Source organism: Camelus bactrianus, chromosome 4, assembly GCF_048773025.1.
Source record: "Camelus bactrianus isolate YW-2024 breed Bactrian camel chromosome 4, ASM4877302v1, whole genome shotgun sequence".
In the NCBI taxonomy this organism is placed as follows: Eukaryota; Metazoa; Chordata; class Mammalia; order Artiodactyla; family Camelidae; genus Camelus; species Camelus bactrianus.
Window position 1 is genome coordinate 57,377,788 of NC_133542.1, and position 18,108 is coordinate 57,395,895.

Below are 18,108 nucleotides of genomic sequence, written 5' to 3' on the forward strand. Positions count from 1 at the left end.
ATGGCATTTTGAGACATGGACTAGAAGTACCAAAGACTGAAAAACAGCGATTTTGCTTGAGTCGCATTTTCATTTTAACAAAAGATGTGAGGTTGAGCACTGACCTTGGGTTAGAGGAACCAAAGAACTCAGAAAACTAGATAAATGAAGAGGACAGAAGCAGTCGTGTTGTACACAGAAGATGTGATCTCCTACTGCCTCAGTGCCTTGGTCTCTGCAAGGATTGGTGGAGACATCTGTTAAGGTACACAAGGTGGGAGATGCCAGCCAATGTAATTATACTGTATAAAAGTGGCATCTGACATGGAAGCAACCTAAATGTCCATTGCCAGATGACTGGATAAAGACGATGTGGTGTATGTATATATATGTGTGTGTGTGTGTATACACACACACACACATATACACATACACACATACACTGGAGTACTACTCAGTCATGAAAAAGAATGAAATAATGCCATTTGCAGCAACATGGATGAACCTAGAGATAATCATACTAAGTGAAGTAAGTCAGACCACATATGATATCACTTATATGTGGAACCTAAAAAAATGATGCAAATGAACTTATTTACAAAACAGACCCACAGACATAGAAAACAAACTTATGCTTACCAAAAGGGGAAGTGAGGGGAAGGATAAACTAGGAGTTTGGGATTAGCAGACACAAACCACTATATACAAAAGAAATAAACAACAGAGTCCTTCTGTATAGCACAGGGAACTATATTCAATAGCTTGTAATAACCTATTATGAAAAAGAACATACGTAGGTATAACTGTATCACTATGCTGTACACTGGAAACTAACACAACATTGTAAGTCAACTATACTTTAATTTAAAAAATCAACAGGAAAAGATTTTTTAAAATGGCATCGGAGAAGCAATTCCCTTGACTGAGTGGGGCGGTGAAGAGGATGGGGGATAAAGGTCATCGCTTGGGATTATCAGGTGCTTTAGAGCGTGTCCACTCAAATGACAGTCTCCAAATGTTCACCCCCCTAGTCCTGTGTCTGTTCCACTTGGTTCTCTGTGAGGTCATCCTTGTCCCCAGACCCCTCGCACCTGCCCTCTGCCTCAAGTCTCTGCAATGAACTTCACCGCTGAGTGTGTATCGGTGGGTCTTGCCCGTGCTAGACCCTCTGACAACAGAGCACAGCGGCAGCGTTACATGGTGGCTAGAAGCTTAGACTTCGGTCCAGACTGCCTGGATTTGAACTCCAGTACCTCACACCAGTTTCCCCGCCGTGTAACTCTGGTCAAGTTTCTTCCACTCTCCGTGTCTCAGTCTCTTCATCTGCTTTTGAGGAATAATAATAATAATCTAAGTGCAAGGATTCAATGAATCTACAGAGGAAAAGTGCTTAGGGTGGGACCTGACAAGCAGTAATTACGCTACCATTACTGTGACTAGTAAAAGAAACTTTTAACATGCTGCTGGAATCGCTCTCTGTCAAGGAGATAAACCAAAGACAACGAAGCCACCGCTTCATTCAGAGCTGTGAATGACAGTAAGTCATCACACTTGTGGGGGTTGATAAGATAGGTCAAGATAGGAGGGAAAATGACGCTCGAACCAAAACCCAGGGAACTCCATCTGAGCCAAGGAGGAGGTGACAATGCCCCGGGCAGACGAACAGAAACAGAACTACTTGAACTTGGGCTATTTTGAGGATGACATTACAGAGGTGGTTAAAGGGCAACTCAGACGGTGGTGTGGAGAGAGGACGCGAATTCCCAACCTCCGATGCCTGCACACTCTCCTCTGAACTCACTGGATGGAGTTCTCTCTGGGGATGCTGTGGGGTCTGCCTCCTTGACCAGATTCAGGGGAAACAAGGCAGGATTCATGCCTGCCCGAGATTCTACTCAACACCTTACATTGCTCTCCCAGGAAAGTGGTCTGAAGGCTGAACCTGCTAAAATTACTACAATCTGTCATTTAAGAAGACAAGCACCCACTGAATATTCCTTTGAGAAGACATCAGAACTATCCTTATTTTAATTAGAAGTCAGAGCAGCAGAATGCTATCCTTGACCTACTAAAATTAAACATACTAAATATACTAAAGAGATGTCTTCTCAAGAACTCTTATAATTATCACTTTCTAGGTCCTACAGGAGCTCTGAAGTCAAATGAGACATGATCTCTGTCCTCAATGAGCAGAGGGGAGCAGATGTTACCCAGACAACAAGCGCTACGAGCAGGCACGTTTCCCTGTCGCTTCCCAATCTGCTTAGATACCTCCCTCCAGTATTTCCCCACATTTGGGAAAAATAAAAGAACTAGCTGTACTGCTGGGACTTCAGCCACAGAGGTGGCTCCTCCATTCAGATGCTGGGTCTTCTGTCTTGAAACCACAGGAGAAAGAGGAAATTTCCAAAGAGGAAAAGTGAAAGGAAATAAAGAAAAAAAGTCATTGGTGCTTTCTGTGTTTGTGGACTGCCAAGCACTGGCCCACGTGTGTGCTCTTTGGAGAATCCCCCGTTTTTGCTCAGATGCCACTTCCGGTGGTACCCCCAATAATTTCTCACCGAGGGACCTGTCCACTTAGCGGCCAGTAAAGTTACGCAAGTCCAGTTATTTTCCATGATTCTCCTGCCTTCTCCTGGAAAAGTCCCACATCCTTGCTTTGTCAAGTGTTGGTGGTGCAGGCTTTCCTCGGAGGCCCCCTTTCTGCTCCCTGTTGAGGCCCCTCCCACCACCTCCCAGCATCTGAGTCTCTCCGTCTGAGGCCTTCCTTTGGAGACCACTCTATGCACTTGCAGGAATGGTCAGAGTGACAGAGAATGAATGCCCCCCAGAGAGCAACCCTCAACAGCGACTGATGAGAGCAGGGCTGTAAGTGCTCCAGATCCCTCTCTGCTGTGCTCGTTCTAAGGCTTGAATTCCACACCGGCTCCTCGTGGGGTGAAGCACAAATCCCCTTTCCTGAAACTGTGGGTTCCCTTCCAGTCACACAGCCATACTCCCCTAGCGATGTTTACTAGGATCATCTCCTAAATAAGCTCCTTGCACTTCAGTCCTCATCTCAGAACCCAAACTGAGACATTGGCCGTGTCTCTGGCTCCTTTTATCTCCATTTAAAAGACACAGGAGCAAGTCAAGGTTTCGACTTAAGTAAATTTCCAACCAGTCGACAGAATGCCGGTGTCACCTTCGCTTGGCTGCTGGAAGGGGAAAGCGCTCCAGGAGGGACAGGAGACACCTGCCTTCCAGTATGAACCCTGCTCTCCCCAAAGGCAGAGATCCCAATGCCTGCTCTGTTTCTGTCTCAGTTTTCCCCTTGCTCCTCAACTCTCTGATGGTATAAACTAGAGTAGATGCTCGGCTGTGGGTAGTGGGGACGGCTGATTGTGTAGGACCTGTTCTGCACACATCCATGACCTCTGAGGGCATGTATCATTCTCAATTGGTGGTGGCTCTCTCTAAAAGGTGGGCTATTCAGTGCTCATGAGTTTAAGCCATGGGTCCCGGTGCCAAATCTGGGAACACAGAGGAAGTTCTACGTCACGTCCTGTTGCTGATGAGCATTCAAATTATAGGTTTTTACTACTGATTAGATACAAAAAGCCTAAACTTTGGTGTGTTTATTGCTAGGGAAGTCCAACAAAAACTGCCTGAAATCAACACTTTGGGGGCAACATTTAAAAGCCAAGCTTGCCTATTTTGAAGGAAACTGAGAAATCGTGCCTAGATACAGTGCTGTGAAAAATACAAATAAGCAAATAAAAATTACATAATGTCTTTCAAAGTCATTTGCAGATTCATCTGGAAAGGTAAAGCCTGAAAAAATAGGATTAAAATGACGTGGCCTTACAAAAACAGACATATGGATCAACAGAACAGAAGAGAGAGCCCATAAACAAACCACACACTTTCTTAAGTCACTTAATCTTCGACAAAGGAGGCAGGAATATATAATGGGGAAAAGACAGTCTCTTCAGAAAGTGGTATTGGGAAAACTGGACAGACACATGTAAATCAGTGAAGTTAGAACACTCCCTCACACTACGCACAAAAATAAACTCTAAATGGCTCAAAGACTTAGATATAAGACAAAACACCATAAACCTCCAGAAAGAAAACATAGGCAAACATTCTCCGACATAAATCTTAACAATGTTCTCCTAGGTCAGTATACTCAGCCAATAGAAATAAAAGCAAAAATAAACAAATGGGATCTAATTAAACTTATAAGCTTTTGCACAGCAAAGGAAACTATAAACAAAACAAAAAGACAACCTACAGGATGGGAAATAATTATTTGCAAACGATGTAATTGACAAGGGCTTAATCTCCAGGATATACAAGTAGCTCATACAACTTAATAACGACAACAAAAATCCAATCCAAAAATGGGCAGAATACCTAAACAAGCAATTCTCCAATGAAGACATACAAATGGCTCATAGGCACATGAAAAGACGCTCAATATCACTTATTATCAGAGAAATGCAAATCAAAACTACAATAAGGTATCACCTCACACCGGTCAGAATGGCCATCATCAGAAAATCTACAAACAATATATGCTGGAGAGGGTGTGGAGAAAGGGGAACCCTCCTCCACTGCTGATGGGAATGTAGTTTGGTGCAGCCATTATGGAAAACACTATGGAGATTCCTTAAAAAATAAAAAATAGACTTAACATATGATCCAGTGATCCCACTCCTGGACACATATCTGGAGGGAACTCTAATTTGAAGAGATACGTGCACCCCAATGTTCACTGCAGCACTATTTACAACAGCCAAGACATAGAAGCAACCTAAATGTCCAATGACAGAAGACTGGACAAAGAAGTTCTGGTGTGTGTGTGTGTGTGTGTGTGTGTGTATAATGGAATATATAACTCAGTCATAAAAAAAATAATGCCATTTGCAGCAACACAGACAGATCTGCAGATAGTTATTCTAAGTGAAGTAAATCAGAAAAAGAAGGAAAAATACCATATGATATCACTCATATGCGGAATCTAAAAAGAAAGAAAAAAGAAGACACTAATGAACTTATCTACAAAACAGAAACAGACTCACAGACATAGAAAACAAACTCATGGTTACCAGAGGGGGAAGGGGTGGGAAGGGATAAATTGGTAGATCAGGGTTTGCAGATACTAACTGCTATATATAAAATAGATAAACAACAAGTTTACACTGTACAGCACAGGAAACTATATTCAATGTCTTGCAGTAACCCACAATGAAAGAGGATATGAAAATGAATCTATATGTATATGTATGAGTGAAACATTATGCTGTACAGCAGAAACTGATGCAACTTTGTACGCTGACTATACTTCAATAAAAATAAATTTAAAAAATAAGTAAACAAACAAAAAATACAAAACGATGAGGTCTTGGCTGCAGATATGACTTAACTGGTGTAGGTCAACATGAGCGAGCCACGCTGAAAGAGATCCCATCATCAAAATACAGCACGTTTGAATGTGCCTGAACTGTTTCCATCCACAGCAGGCAAATAGACTGCCTTTTACTGCACAGGACAAAAATCACAATAAAAAATGAAGCCTGAGAGCTAGAGAAGAGCTGATTGTTGGAAATGAGTCCTCTGAGGCAATTATTTCATTTGCATGTGAAAAAAATCAGTGGGTTGGAGAATATCTTTCTTTCCTGAGAACGTTCTTTGATGAGCGAGAGGAAGACATATTGACAGGGCAGTGGGTCGGCATCCCTCTCCGTGTGTCACCAGCCCAGGCAGGACCACGTTCCCCTGACTTCTCAGCAAGGTGACGGAGTCACCTGTTTCCACCATCTGTAGCCTCAACACTCTGCTCTGTGCCACATAGTGGCCAGTTATTCAGGCTCCTCTCCTTCACGAATACCCACCGGGAGCTTGCCAAGCAGTGAGACAAGCACTCTCATCTGTGTGCAGATTTTTGGGGAGGGACAGCTGGAGGGAGTAAAAGGATCTGTCAGATCTGTGCTTTCAACCCAGTGCAATTCTCCAGTCCTGATGGACTCAGTGCAACAGCATTTGGCATCTGACACACACACACACAAAGAGATGGGAATAATTTCCGTTCCATTTCCTAATAATCAGCTAAAGCATCATTTTCTCTCTTTTTTTTAAAAAGAAGTATAGCTGATGCACAATGTTGTGATAGTTTCTAGTGCCCAGCATAGTGACTCAATCATACATATATATACATTTTGTTTCTTAACTCAGAGCTGTATTGTGGGATAGAATGCAAAGTTCTCATGAAAATTTAGATTAACAGCTGAGATTCAAAAGGATTTTTATACTTGAGACCAAACCCTTCAGGCTGTGCCTCCAAATGCCCCAAAGGCATGTCTTCAATCATCTGTGCTCAAGTGAACAATGACGGTTCACATCCTAGTCAGTCATACATATTCATTATAACTAGTTTTTCAAATGCAGAAAAAGGATCTATTTAAGCAACTAAATCTACTACCTATATATAACTACTGTTAATAGTGTCACATTTTTCTTCTCAGATTTTTTTTTTCTGAGTGCATGTATTTTATTAAATTGGGCTTTCATATACACAGTTTGAAAAACGTAGTTTTGGCTTGTTCTACGACATTCAGCCGATTGACGATGTCATTAAATAGTCTTTACAAATGTGATTTTATCGACTTGTAGACATTTCGGTGTCGATGCGTTTTAATTCCGTTAAACTTGGAACCTGGCGCGTGCTGCCTCTAGTTTCTGCGTGGAGTGTCAGCATCAGAGTTACCCGCAGGTGTCCCTGCACCCCCATCTCACACGCTTCCCCTGGGGAGGAGGCTTTCCTCGGCCCCTCCCTCTCCCCTTCTCTTTGGTCTTTGGCTGCCCCATCTTTGTTTTATAGAGAGAGGCTCCGTGCGCCCAGCACTGCTGGTTCCTGGGGAGGCAAATGAATCTAATTTAGAGATTCAGTATTCAGACGCCAGGCACCTGAGCCACATTCTGCACTAACCGGGAGAGGGGGGGCATGCTGGAGTCTCCACCTGCCTTCTCTGCTGTCATAATTCACCTGATTGGGAACTCAAGAGAGGTGAAGAAAGCTGTCTTTTATTAAGCCTTCTCCAACCATCGCTGAATTGTTTCTAAACTCCTATCCCAAGTAATGCTGGGATGAACATCCTTTTACAGGAATCTTTGTGTCTCTTGAATGACGTCTTATGAGAAGTGCCTTGATTAGCAATTCCTTAAGTTTTAAGATGCATACTGTCCCGGAGGGGTATAGCTTAAGTGGTAGAGTGCATGCCTAGCATGCACAAGGTCCTGGGTTCAATCCCTAGTACTTCCTCTAAAAATAAACCTAATTACCTCCCTCCCCACTGCCAAAAGACAAAAAAAAAAAAAAAAGATGTATACTGTTAAGCCCCTGTAAACACACTGACAATTTACCATATTGACCTGAAAATATGCTACCAATTTTTAAGTACACAGATGTTTGTGAATGCTCTACACTAAAAGAGAACCTGTTAAGGGCAAGATCTTGAAGATAGAAGAAAGAAGGTAAAATACTTGGTAGAAGGTCTTGCTTAGCTGAGAAAAGCCTCTTATTCCAATATAAGCTGGTTAAATACAGACGTATGTAAGTCTATAGATGGGACTAGGGGAAACTGGAGAGAGTTCATATCTGTAAAAATTAAAAGTGTATGTATTTTAACCACATACACATTTATATATATACATTTTAAATATCATCTTTGACATTTTAAAGAGTTACATTTCCCATTAGCAACCAGCATATTCTATAACCAGGTGCAGCAGGGTGGGTATTAAACAATTAAGGTGATTAGGAGCATTTCAGCGGGAATTAAGAAAATAGTGCATCGAACCCACGTACCTCGAAACGTACATTATACACTCTGACAATAACTTACTACTGGAAAAAATACCCAACTTGGACTTTACTTAGTAAATGACTAAGCAAATTTACTAAGTAAACTACCTTAACTCAGCAAATGATTCAATCTTATCACAGTCCTGCTAAGAACTCTTTTAAACGTTTTTCTCTACTAATCTTGTAGGAAGTTATTTTGTCCTCAACTCTGAATGAGGTCTACTCGCATAAAACAAGGTAGCCGTCACTGTTTCAACATAAGGAGAAATTAGACTCTATCCTCAAGTTTGCAGCTTTCACATTCACTGCAGCTATGCAAGAAAAAAATGCTCTGAATTTGATAAATCATTATTGCTGAACTCTTTACCCAAATGAAACAGCAACTGCTTGAATGACCTCATGAGAAAGGCAGATAACAAAGAAGATGAATACTTTTTAAAATCGTTTCATACAGATTGATAAGGAAGTGCACCTACTAATGCGTTGCAGATTTCACTTTCTCACCACCATCATTCAAGTGACTCACTTGTAATAACATTCAAGCTCTACAACATCTCACAGAGTTTTTCCCATCCCTAGTTGGCCTCCAAACCAAAGCAGGTTACTGTATGTAAGCAGATTCTATGCCAGAAATCCATTCTTCATACAGCCTGGGGAGAGTTAGAGGAGAGTCTTAAAAATCAATGGGAAAGGCAGAGATAATACAGAACAGGAAATTCCTTTTAATGTAGAAGTCTCGTAACCTGCCAGCTTCCTCTAAAAAGCCAAAGAACCGTGCTTTCCTGAGAAATACTCATTTAGGTTTACTAAATTAACAAGAAAATATTGATTATCCTTTGTGGGTTTCCTTTTTTTCCCCATCACTCTCTGTATAATCTTTTATTTGGGAGTCAATGTCATACTCTTTAGAAGCTGCTGGGAAGCTAACATAGCAAATTTCTGTTTCAAAATTTAAATGGATTGCTCAGGACCTTTGATAGATTTTACTGAAAAAAGAAGAAGGAGGAGGAGGAGGAGGGGAGGGGGAGGAGGGGAGGGGGAGGAGTAGGAGGAGGAAGAAGAAGAAGAAGAAAAGTACAACCTAGCACAAGGACAAAGGTATTTTTTAGTTAGGCAAGGCTTGACTCTTCCATCTTGAGCTGGGACAGGCCAGTGCCATTTGAGGAAGAAATGGAGTGAGATTTCTAGACACTTCTCTGGTTAGATACACACTCTTCCTGACACATTGGTTTGATATCCACCCTCTCCTTCCTCTTCAATGATAAAACTTCATAAAACTAAGGATGGGCATGAGACCAAGTTTTCCCCAATAAGATATCTGTGGAAGTATTGTATAAATTGCCACAGAGTCTTCTCAAAGAGCAATGTGACTATCTTTGCCCTTTCTTCCTTCCTGGGGTATGGAATGAGCCCCTGATGGCAGGAGCTTCAACAGCCATCTTGGACCATGAGGTGTTCTGAAGATGATAGAGCAGAGGGCTGAAAGGGAGGACGCTGGGTCCCTGAAAACATCAGAGAGCTGCCTTATTAGCTCTGAATTTTCTACTCAAGACTTAATTTGAGGGAGAAATAACCATTAATCATGTTGAAGCCAGTGGTACCTTAGATTTTGTTTATTACATCCAGCTAAACCACATTTTTGCTAATTTATTGGCTTAAAAAGGAGGCTCAGAAGACAAACTAGAAGGGATTAAACCATCTCAGGCTCTGGCAATGATAGCTCATGGAAGAGCAACGAAGGACCACAAAATGAAATTCCAGGGGCCAGGAGGGGATGCTAATGAATTGAGAGAAACCACACCCAGAATTGTTACACACAAATTGCGACATACATACATGAGTTGCATACTCTGTTACATATGCCAATTTGTCAAGAGTGAGCCCCAAACTCAAGATTTTTTTTTAAATAATGCTATCTCCTGATTTGAAAATGCCTGCCAAAAATTACAATATAGATTAAATACACACGTATATTTAAAAATATACACACAAATACATACACGCATACGTATATGCACATGCACACACACACATTTTATCTTATAGAATATAGTAAAATGTGGGTAGGAATGGTGGATGCGGGAAGAGGAGGAGACCAGATGACATCAGGCGCCTGGATTGATTCTGTCTTTGGCTTTTACTTAGCTTTGTGATTAGCGTTTAGTTCGCTAACCTATCCTAGTACCCATGCCTCTTCTGTAAAACTGATTCTGTAAAATCATAACAGAAAGCACCCTGTAATTATAAATCACTTTATAATTAAAGGTATATCTGGTCAAGATTGAATACATTTAATAATTCTACTTCATGGTTGCTGTTAAGAGAAATCCTCTCTAGCACATTCGTACCACGAGGACACTGGGGGAGACTGTCCTGTCCTTTGACCACAGAAGTGAAGCGGGACAGGGCAGTATGCCCTCCTTCCATGTTTAAGCACTCAGTCTTTGACCAAGTACTCTCTTGATACATTTCAACCAAACACAATACTGGCAGCCAATGATAAGCATCTTGAACAGTAGCCTAGGTGTGCATTCTTATTACGTATCACAGTGTTCTGCATGCTGGGAATAAAACTAATAAATAAAACATGCAAATGCTAGACTAAGAAGAAATCTGAGTTCACTATTTGAGAATTATTTGTTTTCTTTCTCTCCAAATGGATTTCAGTAACATCTTTGCCTGGGAAATATACAAGAGGTCTGGATCTGTTGTATGCACTGAGGAGTCGTTCATTCATTCATTCATTCACACTTCGAAAGTGCTGATGGGATTACAAAAGAAGTTCCTGTATAAGACCCAGGCAATATGAGAATTGTTAAAAAGTTTAAGCAGCACGAAAGAGAGACTGCTTTCAGAGGCGCATTTAGAAAGGTCATCGTTTCAGCATCAAAAAAGAACTCAGCTCCTTCAACAAGGAGCAATTCTTGACATTTCAGTCAGGCTCTGGGTTTAGCACAGCTGGATCCACTACAGATTGTATGACTCCCCACCCTTTCCAGTAGGAAAGGAGAACCCAGACTTCCCTTACTCCTTCAGCATTTGAGCCATAGAAAGACTGCTGCCTGGGCTATTATTGGTCCATTGTATGAAAATAATACAGCTCTAATTGTATTACCAAGGTTTTAATCTAGTGGCATCTCACACAATTTCAGATTTTATTAGAAAAATTAAAAGTAGATACTTTTTTTTCCCTGGGAGAGCAGATTATTCCCCAGCTAAAGATGGGAACGTGTACCAATGTGGCCATATGACCATGATATCCTTCCCTTGAAGCTAGGGAGAGTTTCTGCCTACCGACTCCCAGTCTTCTGGCCATCTAAAGCTCAGACTTTTGGCAAGACAGCACATTCCCCACCAGAGGATCATATTTCTGGAACTCTGGAACAATAAAGGAAGCAGAAATATTTTTCAAAGGAAGCTCCACGTTATGTTTGTTTAATGGATATTTAGCAAATATGAAGTGGGACTGAGGAGCTCTGATTTTATTTTGATTGTGACATGCTTCCGAGATGGAGAGTCTTGCATTCATAGTGGGGCCAATCCAAAATACACTGTATAGAAGACACGGTTTATAAATACGTGATGGGAAGAAAAACCAAGAAGAAAGGTCCCTGTGAAGCAATCATGCCTTGGAAAGAAGAGCTTCTCATTTATTTTGTAAAGGTTTTCACGTAATTAAGCTCAAGGTGCTAAATTTTTCCCCCATTCTACTGATTGTGTCTCTGGAAGGATCTGTACTAACTCCAGATTTCAGTGCTTTAGTCCTGAACTGTCTGATGAGTGTCAGGGGTATTGTCCAAAAAAAAAAAAATCTACACTGTCATTTATCCATTCAAATAAAGTGTGTCCACATAAAGATGCCCCCATCAAGATGTACAATTCTGACACCAAGTTTTGAAAATGAAGCAACACTGTTATCCTTTTTGTTCAGTCAGTCACATGGGCTGAAAGATACAGCAAATCTCATGCTGGAGATTCTACATCTCAAGATTTTACGTAAGAGGTGTGTGAAGATGTCTAAATTGTGACGGGCAGCCGTGTACTTGGCAAGTGTGTATCTGTGCATCTGTTTATGTGTTTGCATGTTTATCTGCCTGTGTTTGTGTCTGTGTAAGCTGTGTGTTTCAAATGGGAAAAGTGTGAAAAATGAATTTTTCTGGGGAAAGTAATTAATAAACTTAAAAATGTCCCTATGACTGTCAATTTCACATAAATGTCAGATCACACTCGATTCCAGAGTTACCATTCTGCACACGCTTGGAACTCTGACGAACTGTCTCATTACCATGATAGAATGTCTTAAGTTTCCAAACCAAATGACACAGCTTACCCTTTCAAACTAATCCTGTGATAAAACAGTTTGCCTGATCTCTATGCAAAAATTCATATTCAAACTTCCACTAATGTCATTTCTAAACACTGGGCACCTTCTTTCAATTTTCTCCATAAGCATCATATTTTAATTGCACCCAAGAATGCTCATCAGAGGCTTGGCAAAGTTACAATAAAGACATGTAGGTTTCCAGGTTAGGAGCTGAGTCCAGCTGACCCTCTCCTGCACCATCCCATAACCCAACCAAAATGAGAAAAGAGAAATAATGTCAAGGGAAAGTTCAGTCAACACAAACTTTTGAGAAATCTCTGCTTGTTAGATTACAAATGGATCCAAACCGAAGAAAGGCACTGGGAACCCTGCTGACAATTCCACTTTCCAAGACAGGATGTAGTATTTGGAAGGAGAAAGCTAAAGACGGAGCAGGTCTTGAGGAGAGCAGTTCATACTTGACTCATTATCCATTTAACTGTCTTGGATTAACAGTAGTAAGAGGCCCCACGCAGATGTGGCCAAGCCAAACAGAAGAGCTGGTCTACAGCAAGTTTTTCCCTGATGCAGTGGGGTACTTCTCAGATGGAGTGGGCAGTGACATCAGGAATAAGGCCAGCCACTGGGACCTCATGGGAACTCCAGTGGAGGCCAACAGAGAACTGGGGCTGCAAAACTGAACCCTGCCTGGCGCAACTACTAAACAAGAGGTTATCTTTAAGGAGTTATTTCATCTCTTAAAGGTGAGAGCCTTTCAAACTTCATAGGAAAGGGAAGAAGGCACAAATGCAAAGAAAAAACAGATTCCACAGATTGATAAAACGGTAAATGCTACCATCATAAACAAAATTCAAAGGCAAGTGATACACAGAGAAAAAATACTTGCCACATACTTGGCAGCAGAAGGGTTAATATCATTAAGATTTAAAGAACATTTACAAATCAATAAGAAAAAGAACCGCCCTCAAATGAAAAATGGTTCTAATAACCCCCAAATATTTTAATGGGTATTAAAGGATATATATATATATATATAGCCAATAATGTATGAAAAAAAATGTTCAGCTTCATCAACAAGGAAATGCAATATATAAATGAGACCCTACTTTTCACAAATAAATCCAGGGGGTCATGTTCAAATGATACTAACCTGTGTGGCCTGAATTCTGTATACTAACCCAGGCACTGTGTGTAGGAGTGCAATTTGGTACCCATTCTCTGCAGAGCAACTTGGCACATGTATCAAAGGCCTTAAAAAACAGGAATACTCTTCAAAGGAATAATACCTACCACTTCAGAAATTTGTATTAAGGAAATTATTAGAAATATAAGCAATGATTAGGTCACACAGTGTTACCTGTAACAGCCTAAATACACAACAAAAGGTAACTGCACAATAAAAATAAAGGCACATTCCCTCGTGGAATATTATGTGACCACGAAAAATGATAAACTAGAAGTGTATTTCTTATTATGGAGAGAAGATTGCAAATGTGATGGAAAAGTCAAGTTACAAAAGAGAACATACAATTGGATCCTTTTTTTGGGTAAACCTTATTTATGCATGATATACGTACATGTCTGAAAAACATATCTACTACTTAGACAACTGCAAAAAGTCAAGAGGGATATGTACTAAACTACTACAGTGGATTTACAGACAATTTTTCTAATTATTTTATTTTCTACAGTAAACACTGATTATCAGTAAAATAAAATGTATTTTTAAAAAATGATCAAAGAGATTTCAACAAGAATCCAAATGCAGAAGTCATGTTTAAAAAAAAATCAAAAATGTTTCTATACATCAAGAATAATTGTTTAAAAGTTAATTTAAAAAGAGGTTATTCATGACAGCAATACTGACTAGAATACATTTAGATCTAAATTTGAAAAGTATACCCTGGACTTAATTATTAGAAATCTACAACTTTACTAAAGAATATAAAAAGAACTGGTTATAAATGGACATACCATACTTTTGACTTGGAAGGACTATTATTATAAAATGTAAATAATCCCCAACTTAAGTCTATATTTTCTATATTGAAATCAAAAGCCTGGCTGGTTTCATTTGGAATATGTGGAAATGAATTAAAAATTCAAGTTAAGTAATAAGTACCTAAGAATTGATTTTAAAAAAATAGATAACAAGGGGAGAGAATTTGTACTACCAGATACTTAAATATATTGTAAAGTTATCATAATTAAATCACTTTTGCAAAGCTTAAAAATAGATAGATGATAGAATAGAATATCCTATCATTCAGGATAATAAAAAATTAATAGAACACCAGGAAATCAAATACCCATAAGCTTTTAGTGTATGATAAGAGTGGCATTCAATTGAATTGAAAAGGATGAATGGCTATTAAATGATGCTGCCACAATTAGTCAGCTAATTATTAAGAAATAAAGTGAGACATCATTGTCATGCCATACACTGAAATGAGCTCCTGATGGCTTAAACTGTTAGATGGGAAAATATTTCTCTGATTTGGGAAATGAGATCTCAAGGGCAAAGTTTGATAGATTTGAATATATAAAACTTTGAATCATCCACCTAACAACACTGTGATACACAAAAGTACAAAAAAGAGCTACCAGTCTTACCATATAAAGAGCTTTCACAAGTCATTAAAACAAACATACACCATTATTGCAAAGTGGGCAAAATTCTTGACCAGATCATTATCAAAGGAAAAATACAAATGGCCAATAAATGTATTAGAAAAGGTTCAACCCCAACAAACTAAAAAAATGCATTCGCTAAAATGGTACCTCTATTCACCTATCAAATTGGCAAAAAAATATCAGCACATGTTACTGGTGACCATGTAGCAAACTTACTGCTGTGGTACTCTGCTGGTGGGAATGTAAATCTGTACAACCCTCCAAGGAAGAACTGGACAATAGTGTCAAGAAGTTTACAGTAATCAAAGGCATCCACTAATATTTGTTTACCATAACTTACTTAATAAAAAAACCTGTGTCCAACAACAGGTGCCAGGTCAAATAGATTACAGCACCTGTATTCATTGGGATAGTATGCAACTAACATAGAGATATATACTATCTATGTTATATCAGATATATAATAATGTAGATCATTTCAATGGTACAACAAATGAAAAAATGTAGGCTACAGAACAGCAAGACAACAATTTGGTTAAAAATCTGTGCAGATGTTGAACAACATGCAAACAGTCGCTTTTTAAGGCTGAACGGTATTAGAGGGTTTGACTCCCCACCCCCCACCCCCACCCCCGGTTTCATTCATTCCACAAACACTGGTTTGCTATTCTGACATTTCTATACGTTCCAAATTTTTTTCAACTTAATACTACTTTGTAATCCGAAAAACTTGTATTTTGGGAAACTGGGTTCCTCCCCCAGGCGCTAAAACTCTTGTAAAGGATGCAGAGCAACAGAATGCATATAGAAAACATACAATCACGTACCAGAGAATTGGGGAAACGTCCAGGTCACTTCACCTCTTACCTTAAGAGACACTTCATAAAACATACCCACCTGTTGCAGTTTGGCCACGGTCTGTCCCTACAAGTGTGAATGTGAACAGCACCTCAAGGACCCCCTCCTAAGAGGGTTCTCAAAGACTACTTAATAAGGAACCTGACATCTCCCTAAGCTTTTAAAATCCGTCATCCCAAGGGATCCCCCAGAACAGCAGGAGGTTAGGTACGATTCTGACTTGGGGGATGAAGACGCTGGGCTGGGGGGGGGGGGTGCTGCGGCTTGAGCGGGGCTGAGCCCGGGTTAGTGAAGGGTGGACAGGACGGGGGTTCGGGCCCCGGCTGGGGCCAAGAGAGGCGCGCATCTTACCGCGGCTTGCTGGAAGGCGCCCTTGGTGTAGGTGCCGCCGCCGCGGTAGGAGATGGCCGGGATCTCGCGGCTGAGCAGCGCGCACTTGTGCTGGTGCGCGCGGCGGGAGGAGATGTAGTCGACGCGCGGCACCACGTTGTTTTTGGACGAGAAGGTCACGATGGCCACACGCGTGGCCGTGGGCACCACCGGGAAGTCAGACAGCAGCTTGCGGACGAACTTGAGCTCGCTGAGGAAGTTGGCTTGGCCCACGCTGGACGACTCGTCCACCAGGAAGACCAGCTCCAGGCGCTCGCTGAGCTCCCGCAGCCGCCGCACGCGTTGCCGGAACGTCTGGCCCAGCCGCTCCACTTTGCTCTCCTCCTCCGCCGCCGCCGCCGCCGCGTCCTCGCCGGGCGCGGGTGGCGAGGGCAGCCGCCCCGGGGCCCCGGGCGCGGCCTCAGGGAAGAGGCGGAAGCTGAAGTTGCGCGACGGGGAGAGCTGCTGAAAGGTCGCCCAGCCCGAAACGAGCGCCAGACCCCAGCAACAAAAGGCCAGGCGCGCCCACATTGCGCTGGCGACGGAGCGGGCGCCCGGAGCGCAGGCGTCGGCCCGGCGAGGAGAGACGCTCGGCCGCCGGCTCGCGGAGGGGCGTGCGCGGCGCGGGGCGCGGGGCGGCGGCCGCGAGCCTCAGCGCCCTCTCATCTGACACTGGGGCACGATCCAGACGCCTCCGGCAGCCGGGGGGCCAGGGAGGGAGCGGCGCGCGCTCGCCACCCTCTCGCTCTCGCCTGTTCTCTTCCCTCTCCTCCTCCTCCTCCTCGCTCTCCCTGAAGCCTATAAAATGTTTGAAGGAAAGGGGGCAGTCAAGAAAAACCTCCCGCTTCCCTCCTTCTCTCCCTCCTCTCTCCGTCTCTCCCTCTCCCCTCTCCTCTCTCCTTCCTCTATCTCTGCCTCTATCTCTCTCCTCCCCCTCTCATTTCTCCTCCCGGGACCAAGCCAAAGACTCGCGGAGATTCCATGACACCAGAACCCCGCGTCTGTCAGGCTGTCAACATTCCCGCAGCAAGCGCACCAGCGCCGAAGCCCTGATTGATCCCATATGTCTGGCAGGAGCTGCGGAGGAATTCACTGGAGATGGATCCAGATACCGAGAGTGCCACAGTAATTGGAAACACTTTGTAGGGGAAAACACACACGGGCTGGCCAGGGAGTTGAAAGCATCCTTTGAAAACTGCTTGCTCACCTTTTGTGTCTCTTCTTCCCCATCCGGCGCCTCAGAGCCCTCCCCAAGTAGATGTTTGTTTGACTTTCCAGGTGAGGATTTCTCATCAGTGGTGTGTATGAGTGTACTCTTGAGGGTCCCCTCAGATCTCACCATGTAGGGGTTGCATGTACCCCCATGCAGCCTGGGTAGCTGAGGATTGGGGAAATGCTAAAATGGTACCTTTATTCACCTAACAATTTGGCAAAGATACTAAAAACACCAGGAATATGAGGAGGAACAAAAACTGACAAAGATCTTTTCCCCAAGGAAATTATAGGGTAACAAGTGAGGTGACCATTAACCAGGTATTCCAGAAATAATGTATATAATTATAGCTGACCGTGCTAAGTGCTATGAAGGCGATCTTAGGCAGACAGACTTGACCTTGGGAAGGCCAGGGAAGCCTTTGCTGAGGACATGAAATTTGTGCTAAGATCTAATGAGTAAGAGGCCCTTTTCCTCAATTATTTTTCATGTGTCCGTGGTCTCTTTCAATAGGTGAGACCCATAGAGGTCTATTTCCTTGGCTTTGAATGGTACCTGGCAATAATAGCATAATAAGGGTTATTGTGAGGATTTAACCATAAAAACAAATTTCTCATGTCAGTGCTTTGAATATAGTATGTACTCTATAAATGCGGGTTGCTGTTACTGCCACATTTAATCATGAATGCTCTTCAAATCCTTATTTTTCTAGCAATATTTCTTGACCATCTACCATGCCAGAATGTTAGATACTGAGGATCTGAAGGTGAGTAAGCCTCAGTTCCAGTACTGTGGGAGTTCAAAGGATATCAGAAGCAAACATAAACTTGCAAACAATCACAAAGGAGTGGGACGGCTGTAGGAATGAAGGAGAGGGAGCAA

At 42.0% G+C, this 18,108-nt stretch overlaps 1 protein-coding gene across 1 annotated transcript in view; it reads right to left on the bottom strand.

Moving 5' to 3' along the window:
• Positions 1-16,931, bottom strand: part of SVEP1 (sushi, von Willebrand factor type A, EGF and pentraxin domain containing 1) — a 157,267-nt gene extending 140,336 nt beyond the window's left edge. Inside the window, exon 1 of the mRNA XM_074361981.1 lies at positions 15,996-16,931. Within this exon, the coding sequence (XP_074218082.1) occupies positions 15,996-16,544 (549 nt within the window). The 5' untranslated portion in view covers positions 16,545-16,931. The remainder of the gene's footprint in view (positions 1-15,995) is intronic.
• Positions 16,932-18,108: the final 1,177 nt, after the last annotated feature.